At 39.0% G+C, this 14,954-nt stretch overlaps 1 protein-coding gene across 1 annotated transcript; it reads right to left on the bottom strand.

The window, feature by feature from the left end:
- Positions 1–5,530: 5,530 nt before the first annotated feature.
- On the bottom strand, positions 5,531–12,070 carry LOC131190596 (exendin-3-like). The gene is made up of 4 exons (XM_058167935.1): positions 11,970–12,070; positions 9,887–10,042; positions 7,732–7,800; positions 5,531–5,540 (listed from the first exon to the last, which is right to left on the bottom strand). The coding sequence occupies exons 1-4, from the start codon at positions 12,068–12,070 to the stop codon at positions 5,531–5,533; spliced, it is 336 nt and encodes a 111-aa protein (XP_058023918.1).
- Between the last annotated feature and the right edge of the window lie 2,884 nt (positions 12,071–14,954).

Raw genomic sequence — 14,954 nt, 5'->3', positions numbered from 1 at the left:
GACTGGAAAAGATCCAACCATTGAGAGATAAGCCTATTGTGTCTTTCACTTACACAATCTAGACCAGGGGTGTCAAACTCGGATTTCATTGAGGGCTGCATCAAGGTTGTGTTTGACCTCGGTGGGTGGGTGGAGTGGGCGTGGCCAGAGTGAGCATAGCCAACTCGACATCAGTCGTGTCGGGGGCACCTATGGGAGCCTGAGAGCTCTGCCAGAGAAAATGGGCTCCTGAGCTTCGTTCTTGGCTACGACGGCCTCCTGCGCGCTCCTCCTGAGCTCCATTTTCTCTGATAGAGGCACCATGGGCCAGTCCTTTGCTGTTTCCAGGGTGGCCTTGTGGGCCAGATCTAAGCCACTGGCCTGATCTGGCCCCTCAGGCCTTGAGTTTGATATCCTGATCTAGACCATAGGCCCACTATTTATTGATGAATGAAATATTTTTTGAAAAACAGGAGAATAAATATTTGTTTGAGAAATAGCATCCAAAAGGGTAGTTTTTCAATTCAGAGTGTTGCCATTCATTTGGGGTAGCAGGAGGAAGGAGTCTAAAGTTCTGGGAACTGAAACAGGGCAGGACAGGAGAGGGAAGAGGAGAGATTCCAAGGTGGCAAATGTATCTTTGTTGCCTCTGAATGCCTAACAGCATAGGTTTTTTTATTTTATTTTATTCCAATCTTTTGCAGAGTAGACCAGAAAAATACAATTAAAGGATAGCTGGAGGTAGGAGATCCATATCATTCATTGGGGGCTAAGGGACGGTAGAGTTTGTTCCAGTTTCTTCCAGAACATTCGTGAGATCTGCTCTTGATCCATTTTAGATTAATCTCCTACAAGCTGGAAATCTTAGGACGATGGAATTGCAGTTCCAACAGACAGGGAGGCATTAGGATTAGGGAAAGATGATAACGCACAGTGTGTTAAGTTGTTCAAGCATGTTGGCCATTTTTGAAAATTATGAAGAATTTCATAATCTTAACTGAAGAAGGAAGGGAATCCAAGAAAAGGTGCTGGCACATTTTTCTAGTGTTTTTTCTTCCTCCTGTGACAACTACATGTAGAAATAGAGAAACTATTTTCTTTTTAGATATAAAAGAAAACAATATTTTGTTGTAAGAAATGTAATTTTAAAAAAACCCACCCCATGTTGTAAATAAATGTAATAATGGGGAGAAGGATTCTTATTGGTTCTATAGAAACCAAAATACGTTTGCTAAAATTTTGCTCAAAAATGAGTTATCTAAATAAGTATAGTTTTGTTGTTTTACGGTTAAAAAAATCACTGATTCTGCTTCATACTTCATGTCTGTACAAACTCTGTCAATAACGATAACTGATGATTGAGAATAGTACCCATTGTTGATCTATATGTTAAGCTTCAATATTAAAATATTATTCTAAGTGTGGTCTTTGTCATGTTATTTTTAGAAGATAGTGGTTTCCATTGAAACAGATTTTAAAATTTTATAGTGCTTTCCCCAACATTTTCTGATTTTTAAAAATTATTTTAGTTGTATATTCAACATATTTTTAAGATATATATTTTTTTAATCTGTGTGTATGCCATGAATAAAGGAAACCTTCAATGACAAATAATGAGCTGATATGGAAAATATCATTCTCTGCTCTAATTGTTCTCTGTTCTCTGATTGGTGCATGTCATCTTTTTTAAAAAATTGTGTACAGGTCTCCAATGAAGTGGGCTTACTGCCTATTCAAGGTTTTCATTCTGAAGAAAAGCTGATCTAGACCAATAAGTGCTTATGGGTGGCTCATGTATATCAACATTTCCTATTCAATATTTATTGTGGGAGGGAGAAGGAGGAGGAGGTAGTGATGATGGTGGTGAAAAAAACTGCACACATATATTGGGATACAGAAAAAAGTGTGAAACCCATTCAAACTATTTGTGTAAGAAAATGAGAAAGAGGAACCAATGCATGGTAGTGGCATGCTATAGATGGCCAAATCAGGCAAAAGGACTGGATAATGCTGTCCCAGACAGACTTCAGAAGTTTCAGGAAGGAAAGACATAGTAACTGAATCAACCAATTAATAGCCAACACTCCAGAAGATAGGTTCAAGATACAGAAGGATCTTGACAGACTTGAACATTGGGAGCTATGTAACAAAATAAAATTCAACAGTGAAAAAAGTAAAGTTCTACATTTAGGCAAAAAAACCAAAATGCACAGGTACCATATATTTGGTACCTTGCTCAATAGTAGTAACTGTGAGAGGGATCTTGGAGTCCTAGTGGACAACCATTTAGATATGAGCCAGCAGTGTGCAGCAGCTGCTAAAAGAGCCAACACAGTTCTGCGCTGCGTAAACAGAGGGAGAGAATCAAGATCACGTGAAGTGTTAGTGCCATTTTATAATGCTTTGGTAAGGCCACACTTGGAATACAGCATTCAGTTTTGGTTGCCACGATGTAAAAAAGATGCTGAGACTCTAGAAAGAGTGCAGAGAAGAGCAACGAAGATGATTAGGGGACTGGAGGCTAAAACATGAAGAAGGGTTGCAGGTATGTCTAGTTTAATGAAAAGAAGGACTAGGGGAGACATGTGTTCCAATATCTCAGGGGTTGCGACAAAGAAGAGGGAGTCGGGCTGTTCTCCTAAGCCCCTGAGGGTAGAACAAGAAGCAATGGGTGGAAACTAATTAAGGAGAGAAGCAACCGTGGTGGCTCAGGCTGTAAGATAGCCTGTTATTAAAACACAGCAGCCTGCAATTACTGCAGGCTCAAGTCCCACCAGGCCCAAGGTTGACTCAGCCTTCCATCCTTTATAAGGTAGGTAAAATGAGGACCCAGATTGTTGGGGGGGCAATAAGTTGACTTTGTAAATATACAAATAGAATGAAACTATTGCCTTACACACTGTAAGCCGCCCTGAGTCTTCGGAGAAGGGCGAATATAAATGTAAATTAAAAAAAAATAAACTTGGAACTAAGGAGAAATTTCCTGACAGTTAGAACAATTAGTAAGTGGAACAACTTGCTTGCAGAAGTTGTGAATGCTCCAACACTGGAAATTTTTAAGAAAATGTTGGATAACCATCTGACTGAGATGGTGTAGGGTTTCCTGCCTGGGCAGGGGGTTGGACTAGAAGGCCTCCAAGGTCCCTTCCTACTTGTTGTCGTTGTTGTTATTGTTGTTATTGTTGTTGTTGTTGTTGTTGTTGTTGTTGTTGTTGTCGTTGTTGTTATTGTTGTTATTGTTGTTGTTGTTGTTGTTGTTGTTGTTGTTGTTGTTATTATTATTATTATTATTATTATTATTATTATTATTATTATTATTATTATTATTAACCAAGGTTGCAAGGTCTTAAAAGTTCCTCAGAGATTTTTGCTGGCTGTTTGAAGAAGACACTATTCTTCCAGACCTGATCTTCAGCAAACAAACAGAGAGAGGTACTAGGTGGAATCTCATGGGGATAAAACCTTAGGTTAAAGGGAGCACTGGATCTCATTGAAAATTAATCTTTTTAATACTGAGCAACTTCATTGACTACAGGAATGCAGTTTCTTCAATATGGCCTTCAACTATGTCTCATGACATTTTAATAAGGAAGCCCACAAAATATGGTTTGGTCAATGTTACTATTAGGTAGATATAATAAAACTGATAGAAAATACTCCAAAATGAATGTCAAAGCTGGAGAGGATTCTGATGGGCCATTGGCTTGATCCATCAGGGTTCATATTGCCTTCTGTTCTTTACATCTTTTTGCAAGATTACAATGATCCTTCATTCACTATCTGTGAAAGAGAGATCTGTGTGCTCTTTGGTGACAGCAAAAACTTTCCTCTCGGGGCATCCTTTGTAAACAGAGAGCTGGGAAGCTGACTTGTGAGTAATATTGGACTTTTCAAAAATGTAGTAAACCTGCTTTTAAATCATTCATCTCAAATCTTTAAGCATCCAGGATCAGGAATTGTAAATGAAAACAGACTGTGGAGTATTAGCAGTCCAAGCCAAGAATTAAAAAAGTAAAATTTCAAAATAAGATATCAAACCAGGGGTGAAATGCTGTCAGTTTGGACTGGATCGCCCGATCTAGTAGCGATGGTGGCCGGTGATTCGGAGAACTGATAGCAAACATCCCTGCCCTCCCCCCTGCCCAGCTGAGCTGCACGATCATCAGAGGTTTTTTTTTTTTTACTTTTAAAGGCATTTTTTTCTTTGGCCGAAAAAATGCTTTTAAAAGTAAAAAAAAAAAAGTCCCTGATGATCACGCGGCTCATCTGGATCATCAGAGCCTTTTAAAAGCCGAAGAGGCTGTAGAAAAAATCCTTTTAAAAGGCTCTGATGATCCCAGCTGAGTTGCCTGATCGTAAGAGGCTTTTTTTTCTTTTAAAGGAAAAAAAAAGTGCTTTTAAAAGAAAACAAAAGTTTCTGACAATCAGGCAACTCAGCTGGGATCGTCAGAGTCTTTTAAAAGCATTTTTCACAACCTCTTTGGCCAAAGGGATTGTAGAAAAAATGCTTTTAAAAGTAAAAAAAAAAAGTTAACCATACCCACCCAGTCACATTACACCCTCCCCCACAAGCCACACCCATAGAACCGGTAGTAACAAATTTTACATTTTACCACTGTATCAAATCAATGGAGAAAATGGGTTAGGGTACAGCAATTTGAGGCTTGTTAGCTTCCTTCTCACAGATCAGTGGGCATTCTAGCTTTGACATAAAGTCTCCTCAGAAGTCACTGGCACCTTATTTTCTTCCAACAAAAGCTTTCCAATAAGAGAAAACAGCTATTTTTCTATACCTGAAAAATGAGCAGGGTCCCAGCCAAACAGCATATATAGAAGGTGGGAGTATCCATATCTACATCTACATCTACATCTACGTCTGTCTGTCTGTCTGTCTGTCTGTCTGTCTGTCTGTCTGTCTGTCTGTCTGTCTGTCTGTCTGTCTATCTATCTATCTATCTATCTATCTATCTATCTATCTATCTATCTATCTTTGATAAGGGTATTTCCAGCTGGTACTTCCTCAGGTTTTGTTAGTCCTCCCCCTCCCCCTCCCCCTCCTTCCTCCCCCTCCTCCTCCTCCTCCTCCTCTTCCTCCTCCTCCTCCTTTTTTGACAGAGCAACCTTTAAGCTTAGTCAGCTCTACATCCACAGGGATATACAGCCAGCAGCTGTGACAAGGCTGGTGTTGCTCTTTCACCACAAACTATCCTCCTGTGGCAATTGTCTTTTGAGTCATTTATGGGATTTTCAAAAGAAAAGGCAGTTTTCAGTAATGCGTTTGATCCCTTAAATCCCTTCTCCCTAGTTGTTTAACATCCAATGCCCTTCTAAAATACATGGTAAATAAAAAAGAAGAAGCAGAGACTGAAATAAAACATGTTTAATATGACATTTACCGTAGACACATTTAGGAACAAGGAAAAGGAGGGTCTGTAATTCACTGGGTTGGAAACAACAGAAAAAGAAGAGCATCAAAGTATCAGCAAAAGTTCTCATTGCTGGATGTGCTTAAATGCTGCAGGTGAGAATGTCCAATTCCTGTATTATCCTTTCAGTTGTACCTGTAAAAGGGACAGAGTGAGGAAATAAGCTGAGTTTTGTGATCAGGGGGGAGCCGAGACATTCCATAGAAATCGCTTTGATCTACTGGGTGCATTTTAGAAAAATTACAATAATGATGAGAAATTATTTTTCATTTGGCTTGGCCAAAACCATTTGGATCACTGTCTGTCCCTGTAATTACAGTATAAAATTGGTGATTTAGGAGATTTGAGTAATTTCTCTGCACTGGGACTCATAGTTCTTGATTAATAATGGGGCTGGAATTTCTGTTGCTAAGCAATGCGGTCATAAAGCAGGATGTCACATGACTGCCCTGCTTAATGATGCCAGTTTTGGCAGACCTGGTTGCCTTCATTAAGCAAGGACTGTGTGGGTCATTAATTTAGTCATGTGCCCGTGACTTCTGACCAGTTTCCCCATTGGCTTTACTTTGTGGGAAGCTGGCAGGCAATGTTGGAATTTGAGGGCATACAATTGCAGCTCATTGCAATGTTCTAATGGTGTCCCAGACAACAAGCACCCAGAACTTTGAGGACTTGTCATAAGTAACACTCATTCAGTCCCACCACAAATTTGGTCACTGAATGAATGAATGAACATAAACTGACGACTACCTGCATTAGACTAAGGTAAGAAGGTAAGAAACTAAGAAAAAGACACTCTGCAGACCTAATCCCCCTTTATTTAATAGCAGAGTTTTAATAGCAGAGTCATGTAACCACTCTAGCCTCATTTATAGTATCTTCATGAGAATTGGGATGGTGTGTGTGTGTGTCTAAAGCATTTTTGGCCTGGGCTCACATTTTATGGTATTTTTCAGAATATAAGTCGTACCTTTTTCCCCAAAAAAAGAGGGTGAAAATCTGGGTGCGTCTTATATTCTGAATGTAGCCCCACCCAGCTTCTCAAACAAGAGGTTTCAGAGGCCAAAAAAAAAAAAAAACCCATCAGAAACGAAGCTTCAGAAAAGAAGCCCAAACAAAGCTTCAGAGACTTTTTTTCTGAAGCTGTTTCAGAGGCTTTCAGAGGCAGAAAAAAAAGTTTTTTCTGAAACAGTGTTTCAGAAGTTTCAGGAAAAAAAGCAAGGCACAGAGCTCACAACCAAAAACCTGTTGCTAAAATTCACCTCTGGGAAAAGCTGACTGGGGGTATTCCGGGAAATCGATCCACCTGCCTATCAGCTTTTTAAAATTTTCCTTCCCAAAAACTAAGGTGCGTCTTATACTCTTATACAAAATATGGTATTTGTCCGATTGTTAATAGCGGTTCTTCCTTCTGTCTTTCAAGGCTGAAACGTTTAGCTTTTTACCTGCCTTCATTCCCAGGTAAGGGAAGTGATATTAGAAGACAAATCATGTATAGTACAGGCAGGTAATCCTTGACTCACAACTGTAATGGAGCTCGCCCATTATGGTCTCAAGTCACGGCAGTCGTTAAGTGAGATGGCCATGTGATTGCCTTGCTTAATGACCTCATCCCTGCTCTCCCTGATGCAGTTGTTAAATGGATCGTGGGGTGGCTTACAGTTGAGGGAAGCCCTGAGTGGCCTAGCACAAGCCTGGAGGGACCTGGTGAGGAGGGGGAAAGTAGACCCAAAGCCTGCGGGGACCGGATTGGGCAGAATGGGGCACGTGATAGGTAGGGGAGGCTGCTGCAGTGCCTCTGCAGTTGGTCATAAGGGCAAATGACCATAACTGAATGGTTGCTAAGCAACCACTCATAAGTTAAGGACTACCCATATGGAAAGGGTAGTTGTTTCTACTTTAGAAAGATCCAGAAAGATTCATACATTTCTTGTATTTATTTTGATTTTTTTCCCCACAAAGGAGGTGAAGGTGGCCACAGCTGATCTCCTGCCTCCATTTCATTCTCACAGCCATCCTAGGAAGGAAGTCTGGATGGAAGTATGTAACTGGCTTTGGCTACTAGCATTCAGTGAGCTTCAAAGCTAAGCAAAGAATTCAGCTGAGGACTTCCCAGTCTGGGTCCACTTTTCCAAATTTGCACTTCCGTCCTTTCCCAGAAAGAGAGAGGCCTTCAGATAGAACAATGTTTCTCAACCTCAGCAACTTTAAGATGGGTGGATTTGAACCCCCCAAACTCCCAGAATTCTGAGGTTGCGAAACACAAAGAAACATGAACCGAAGCGTAAAGATGCAATAACATATTTTACATACTATGTAGCCTTACCTCAGCCAGAAAGAGCCAGGTGGATAGCCTAAGAAGATGGGTTTTTCTTTAATGAACCGCTTTATAGAGCTGTAAAAACGAATGAGGCAAAGGCTATGAGAGCCGCAAAAATGTTGTGATCTTAAGCAGGTCTACTTTGAAGTAAGACACACTGCATTCAGTGGAACTTAATTCCAGGTAGAAGTCCACAGAATTGCCTGCTGAAAGTGCTACATCTACTCTGAATAGCCAAAATAGAAAGTCTGGTTCATGTTTATACATACTGTCCTCAAAAGGATATTCAGGATATTATATCTTGAAGAGCTGTCAGGAGGTCAGGATTCATTGGCTTCCTTAATGGGAAGGTTTATCTAGAGTCTAGACTATTAAAAGATAAAGTCTTTTATCGTTTAGATACGGATCTTTTATCTATTCTGCCATTTGCAGGATAGACATCTATGGATGTCAACCTTGCAAGGCAGACCAGAGAGGAAACATGGTCAGATTATTGTAATATATTAATTAATAATAATGAATATCATTGTCCCAAAGGTGCTTTTTCAAGAGGCAACTGGACTTTGTGATTTTTCTTTGGAGAAGTTTTGTTTCTTATCCAAGAAGCTTCTTCAGCTGTTGCTAATATTATATTAACAGTCTGAGAGTATATTTCTCCCTCCACCCCAGTCCCCTTTACTGCTAAAGATACTAGGGAGAGTTTCTCCTGAGCTTCTTGCCCTTTCCACATTCTTTTTTCAGGCTTTTTATATCTGACCTTTTCCTAGCCAGTGTCTTTTTGCCCTGTCTCTCAAAATTCATTTCCACATACCTTTACACATGGGGCGGGGTGGTGGTGGATATCTTGTTAGTATAGATTTGCATATATAAGCCCATACACATTATACCCACATATGTCCTCCTTTTTGGTTATGCATTTCTGTCTTATTTGGGTTTTTCCTGAGGTATTAAGATTAATCAAATCAATCCTGGGAAACTAGTCTCTGAGGTTTGAATAAACCAGCTTTTGATTAAAGTTTCTCAAATCTGAAGATCTTGTGATGTGCTTGACTGTGGCTCCCATTATTTTACACAAGAATCAGGAAAACTTGGCAGGAATGATGTAGTTTGTAGACTGACACGCTGCATACGCAGATAAAAGTAATGTGGTGAGCAAGTGGAGAAAAGGAAAGAAGGGAATTAGATTGTACTGAAGAGTGACCCGCATCTATAAGTACAATCTAACAGATATCTAACTTAATACAGATGAGGATCCCAATGAACCAATTACAGTGAGGAAAATTTTTTTCATGTTGCTATTAAACAACAAGCAGTCAGAAATCACTTATAATTTTATCACAAGCCATCCATTAACCAATCATTAGAATTGATCATTATCTGCAGTATTCAATCATCATCTGCTTAAACGTAAAAGATGATTTTCAAGAGTTATTTTGCTTAGGACTCTATAATCTTCCTTCTTAGACACATTAATTCCTATTCTGAAATGCACAGCAATTTAAAGGACATCCCTTACCGTCTTTTTAAATTGCCCAACTTAACTCTGTTGAATGTATTTTGAATCACTTCTGACAAAAAAAAGTATTATAGTCATTGATGAAACTGAATTCTTATTAAAACCTCAGAAGATGGTTATCCCATGAAGGCGAGCAGTTTTGTTCAAGCTGTAGCTGATTGTCATAAATAGCTCTTTCATAGTCATTAAATGTAGTTACTTTTATCTTTATAATGTAATTTTTGAATGGCTATTCATTTAACTTTATATAATTTTTAACATTTGCTTCTTCATTTACTTCATTTACTGTTTTAATTCCTCACCTGATAACTGAAGATTGTGTTATACCCTATTGGGTTGGAATAATAGGTTAAATAACTATACTATTATGGAAAATGGATATTTTTCTTAGGTTAAAAAAAAAGGTTCAACTCAGGCACAAAAAATCAGTGTTAAAGTCCAGTTAAACTGATTTATTATTTGCGCCTATATTCAAGAATCTAGTCAACTAATATTCAGCACTAATTTGGTCCTAGATAAGAGTTAGCAGAATTCAAGAGGGGTTGGACTTAGGCTGCTTGGAACGTAAGGACTCTAGGCTAATTACTCTCTTGACTCCACCCTCAGGCTCTGCCTGTTCTTCTCCTACAGTTCACCATTTTCTACCTGTAACGTTTGGCATTGATGAGCCAATGCACAAACTCTCTGGCTTTCATGTTGTCCAAATGTTCGGTAAAATCGCTGGTAAAAGTCCCTTCGGAATGGCGTTTGATGTTGGAAGTAAAGCTGTGGGCACTTTTCATGTTGTAAGACTGCTGCCATCTGAGTGAAAGCCAAGGATAAGATAGATAGATAGATAGATAGATAGATAGATAGATAGATAGATAGAATAACTTGTCACTTTGAATGTACACTAATTGGCATACATTAAAATGAAATTTCATTGGTTACAGCTCTCAAAGGGTCACTACCTCCAATATATACTACATAAATATGGCTAAATAAATAAATACAAAATTATGCATATACCCATATGTATTATATGACACAGAAAAACAACACTGTATTCTCCCTCAAAGAAGAGTATTGTCATTGCTTGCAGTGGTACACCAATGACATGTTTCTAATATTAGCTATACTATACTAATACTAGGCAAGCGATATATAATCAATGCCGTACTTTCAGTGGTTAGATGGCCTAGATAGGTATTTGAACATGGATCTTTGTAATATTTACATTTTGTGTTTTACTAATCTAGATAAAATGTAAATATATATTGCTAGTCCATGTATGATATGCCATATGTTTAATAGTATATGTATATGTATAAGCATATGTATATGTATATATATGTATATGTATATGTATATAAAATTCTGGGAGTTAGCAATCCATAGATCTTAAAGTTGCCAAGGTTGAACATTCCTGTTCTAGCTTTAAAGCATCTGACAGTATTTTTTTGTACATAGAATAAAACCATGAAGTCATATGATATAACTGATAATCCAGCAATGACACTGATACAGTTTGAGGTTGTCTATGGATGTCATCATGTCTGCCGTCCTCTTGATTGTGCCCACCAAGGACATTCACAGGGCGGATATGTGTGTCGAAAGGTAAAGATGTTGGTTGTGTCAGCATGATCAAAGCCCTGCCTCTTTTTTATGGGTGCAAAATAATACCTTTTGAAAATGAAGAGGGAAAAAAAGGCTGAATTCTGTATATTGGCCAGTTCTGATACAATCTCACTAAATATCATGACTCTGAATTTCTAGTTATTCCATTGCCCTGAATTTTCCAGTTTTAGTTCTGAATTTTGGGATTGAATTCTCTTGGACATAAACGGTATGCAGTTGGGGGATTTTTCTAGGCTGGCAGCTCATCCTCAAGGTGGAATATGGCAGCAATGGCCAGGAAGGTCGCAAGTCAGATTCATTTGATACACCAATTGAATCTCTTCCTGAACCAGCAATGCTTCCTCAATGTTACCCAGTGGACTATTGCAATATGCCCTACATGGGGCTGCACTTGGTCCAGAATAAGTTGGTGTAGATAGTGATGGGTATGCCTCATGTAATACATCTGTTTTTGGGATACATGGAACCCAGGAAGTGTGCCTTCTCTAGCTCTGAGTCTTCCCTTTGAAATAATATCCCCCAAAAGTTTGGGTACTCCCAACCTTGCAAGCCTTTAAAAGGGTCTTTTCCACCAGGCTCTGGGTTAGGTAGAGTGTATGTTCCCTGAGTCCATGGTTTGGTGGATGCTCTTTTCCTTGCATTAAGTGTTGTTTTTAACTTATACATCACCTAGAGTTATCATAATTTGGGTGGGCTTGTAAAACTGATAAATTAAACAAACAAACAAACTCTTTAACTTAGCATTTTTTACTTTGTATTTTTAAAAATATTTGTTTCCTTCCACCAAGTTATCTGAAATTACCCCATGATCCAACCCTTTTCCAAAAGGGCCACTGGTTTGTGACAAGACCAAAGCTACCTTAAATAGTATAATTCTAGGTCGTCCCTTTCATTTCCACATTTTCCTTCACTTCTTGTCTCATCCAATCGACTGCAGAACATCTCAGCCACTCCTTTCTCTACCTCTGTGCTTTCCTCAGATTTTCTTTCCCCCAAATTTAGTTTGGGGAAGATTGTGATAGGAAATTGGCAAACACGGAGGCTTCTGCAATTCTTCTCTCTCTCCATACACCCCCAACTCAAATCAAATATATTAAAAGTTTCTTCATACCTAGACTCATCTGTTGAATCCTTCAGGATCATTTGCCAACTAACAGGGAGTAAAGCTGCAATGATCATTCCACAAATACAAATCCAGCATGTTTTCTTCATCAGATCTTCTGAAGCAAGGCAAACAAAGGCATGAAAAAGAATTGGACCACATTTTAAACTTTCCTACCAGTTTAGGGCTGGATGCTCATAAGAAAACACAGTTCAAGCTTTTCATTACCCCGGAGGTGAGTTGAAATAGTTCTCGCAGGCATTGATTTTACAATCCCAGTTTTGTATACTCAATTTTTTTCAAAGCTATGCAGGTGAATCCAAAATAGATAAACTGAAGCAGTTGATCAGAAGTTGATTCAATTTTTGCCTTATTTAGAGGCATTGGCAATTGAGGAAGGAAGAACAACAACAAAGTTCATTCTCTACAAAGAATGAAGGTGATCAGATAAGATAGGAATCATTAATCAATGTACTCTCATCTCCCTTTTGGTCTTCTTTTACTATCTTTTAAAAAAATATGGGACTGCAGAAGACACTGAAGCAGATTTGATCGTCTTCTAAACACAGAGAGCTTTGACTTTTATTAACTTGTGAACAAAAACTGGTTGTTTTTTTTCCAAGTGGTTCCATTTAATATGATTGATCGATTTGGAAAAGAGGCGAACAAGCTGTATATCCGTATAATGCGAGAAATGCCTTTTTCATACTACTTCCAGTATGTGAAACAAATAGAATATCATCCCTCAAGCTTTAGTAAGAGTATTCTTCACAAATCTGCCTTTAAACAGAATTAAGCAATGCAAAAGATTTCTAGTTAAACTGATAAATACAGTAACATCTCAGAAATAGCTCACGTTTCTTTTGTTGTTCCTTTAACAGAACAGCTATCCCATCTAAGACAACCTCAATGGACAACAAACAACATTCTTTCATTCTTGACTTAGTAGAAAAACAGAATATGGTGGGATAAAGGATTCTCCTCCAACTTGAAAAATAGATTTTTTTTTGGACTATGATAAGACATACTTTCATGCTACAGGTAGTATAGAATGGGATGGGATGAAACATATAGTGCTTACCTTCCAAAAGACGAAAGCTTCTCCTTAAACCCTGTGTTCCTTTTCTTTGTATGAGCTGTTTTGTGTCTTAATGCTATTCTTACCAGTGCTTTTAAGCTTGTTAGTAGCATGTTAAGGGATGACAGGTAGGTCATTAGCGTTCCAGATTTTGGTTGGATAGGTCAGTTATGAATCATTACCGGATCTTTCCTTGCTTTCTTCTTCTTCTTCTTCTTCTAGAGAGCTTTATTAGTGGTTCCACAGAGAAGATGAAACCAACCAACTCCTTCAGAATGTCTTGAGCAATTGATGGAGAAGGAACACCATGCGCTTTTGTGTATTGTCCTGCTAATAAGTCTACCATCTTCAGATATTAACTGAGCATAGAAAAAATATAGGCCTGTCTTACTCTATTTTACATATAGGTGGGATTTGCATTAAAAAGCAGTGGTTAGTTAACAGATTAACAGAGTTGGGAGGGACCTAATAGGTCATCTAGTCCAACCCCTTGCTCAAGCAGGAGACCCTATACCATTTCTGACAGATGGCAGCCCAATCTCTTCTTGAAAGTCTCAAGTGATGAAGTTCCCACAGCTTCCGAAGGCAAGCTATTCCATTGGTTGATTGTTCTCGCTGTCAGAAAGTTCTTCCTCCTTTTTAGGTTGAATCTCTCCTTTTATTTTATTTATTTTTATTTTTATTTGCATTTATATCCCGCCCTTCTCCGAAGACTCAGGGCAGCTTACACTATGTTAGCAATAGTCTTCATTCTATTTGTATATTTATATACAAAGTCAACTTATTGCCCCCAACAATCTGGGTCCTCATTTTACCTACCTTATAAAGGATGGAAGGCTGAGTCAACCTTGGGCCTGGTGGGACTAGAACCTGCAGTAATTGCAGGCAGCTGTGTTAATAACAGACTGTTTAACAGTCTGAGCCACAGAGGCTCCTTGGTCAGTTTCCATCCATTATTCCTTGTCTGGCCTTCAGGTGCCTTGGAAAATAGCTTGACTGCCTCCTCTCTGTGGCAGCCCCTCAAGTATTGGAAAACAGTTATCACGTCTCCCCTGGTCCTTCTCTTCATTAGACTAGCCATCAGAGGTGGGTCTCAGCAGGTTCTGACCAGTTCGGGAGAACCGATAGCGGAAATTTTGAATAGTTCGAAGAACTGGTAGTAAAAATTCTGACTGGCCCTGCCCCCATCTATTCTCTGCCTCCCAAGTCCCAATTGATTGGGAGAAAATGGGGATTTTGCCTTAACCTTCCCTTGGATCGGGGAGGGAATGGAGATTTTACAGTATCCTTCCCCTGCCATGCCCACCAAGCCATGCCCACCAAGTCATGCCACGCCCACCAAGCCACACTCACAGAACCGGTAGTAAAAAAAAATTGAAACCCACCACTGCTAGCCATGCCCAGTTCATGTAACCGTTCTTCATATATTTTATTCTCCAATCCCCTAATCATCCTGTTTGGGCTCCACCACTTGTTTATATTCACCCTGTGTTCTATTAAACTATATACAGGTAGTCCTTCACTTACAACAGTTCATTTAGTGATCATTCAACCTTACAACAGCACTGAAAAATGGGACTTATGACCACTTTTCATAGTTACGACCTTTGCAGCATCCCCATGGTCAGGTGATCAAAATTCAGATGCCTGACAACTGGTTCATATTTATGACTGTTGCCGTGTCGCAAGGTCATCCCCTAGATCCCCTTTTTGCGACCTTCTGACAAACAGTCAATGGGGAAGCCAGATTCATTTAACAACCGTGTTACTAACTTAACAACTGCACAGAGATTCCCTTAACCGATGTGGCAAGAAAAGTCGTAAAATGGGGCAAAACTCACTTGAGAATGTCTCACTTAACAACAGAAATTTGGGGCTCAATTTTGGTCGTAAATGGAGGACTACCTGTACTCCTA

Source organism: Ahaetulla prasina, chromosome 2, assembly GCF_028640845.1.
Source record: "Ahaetulla prasina isolate Xishuangbanna chromosome 2, ASM2864084v1, whole genome shotgun sequence".
Classification (NCBI taxonomy): Eukaryota; Metazoa; Chordata; class Lepidosauria; order Squamata; family Colubridae; genus Ahaetulla; species Ahaetulla prasina.
Note: the sequence above shows the minus strand (reverse complement) of the source record. Positions and strands in the feature narration are given on the sequence as shown.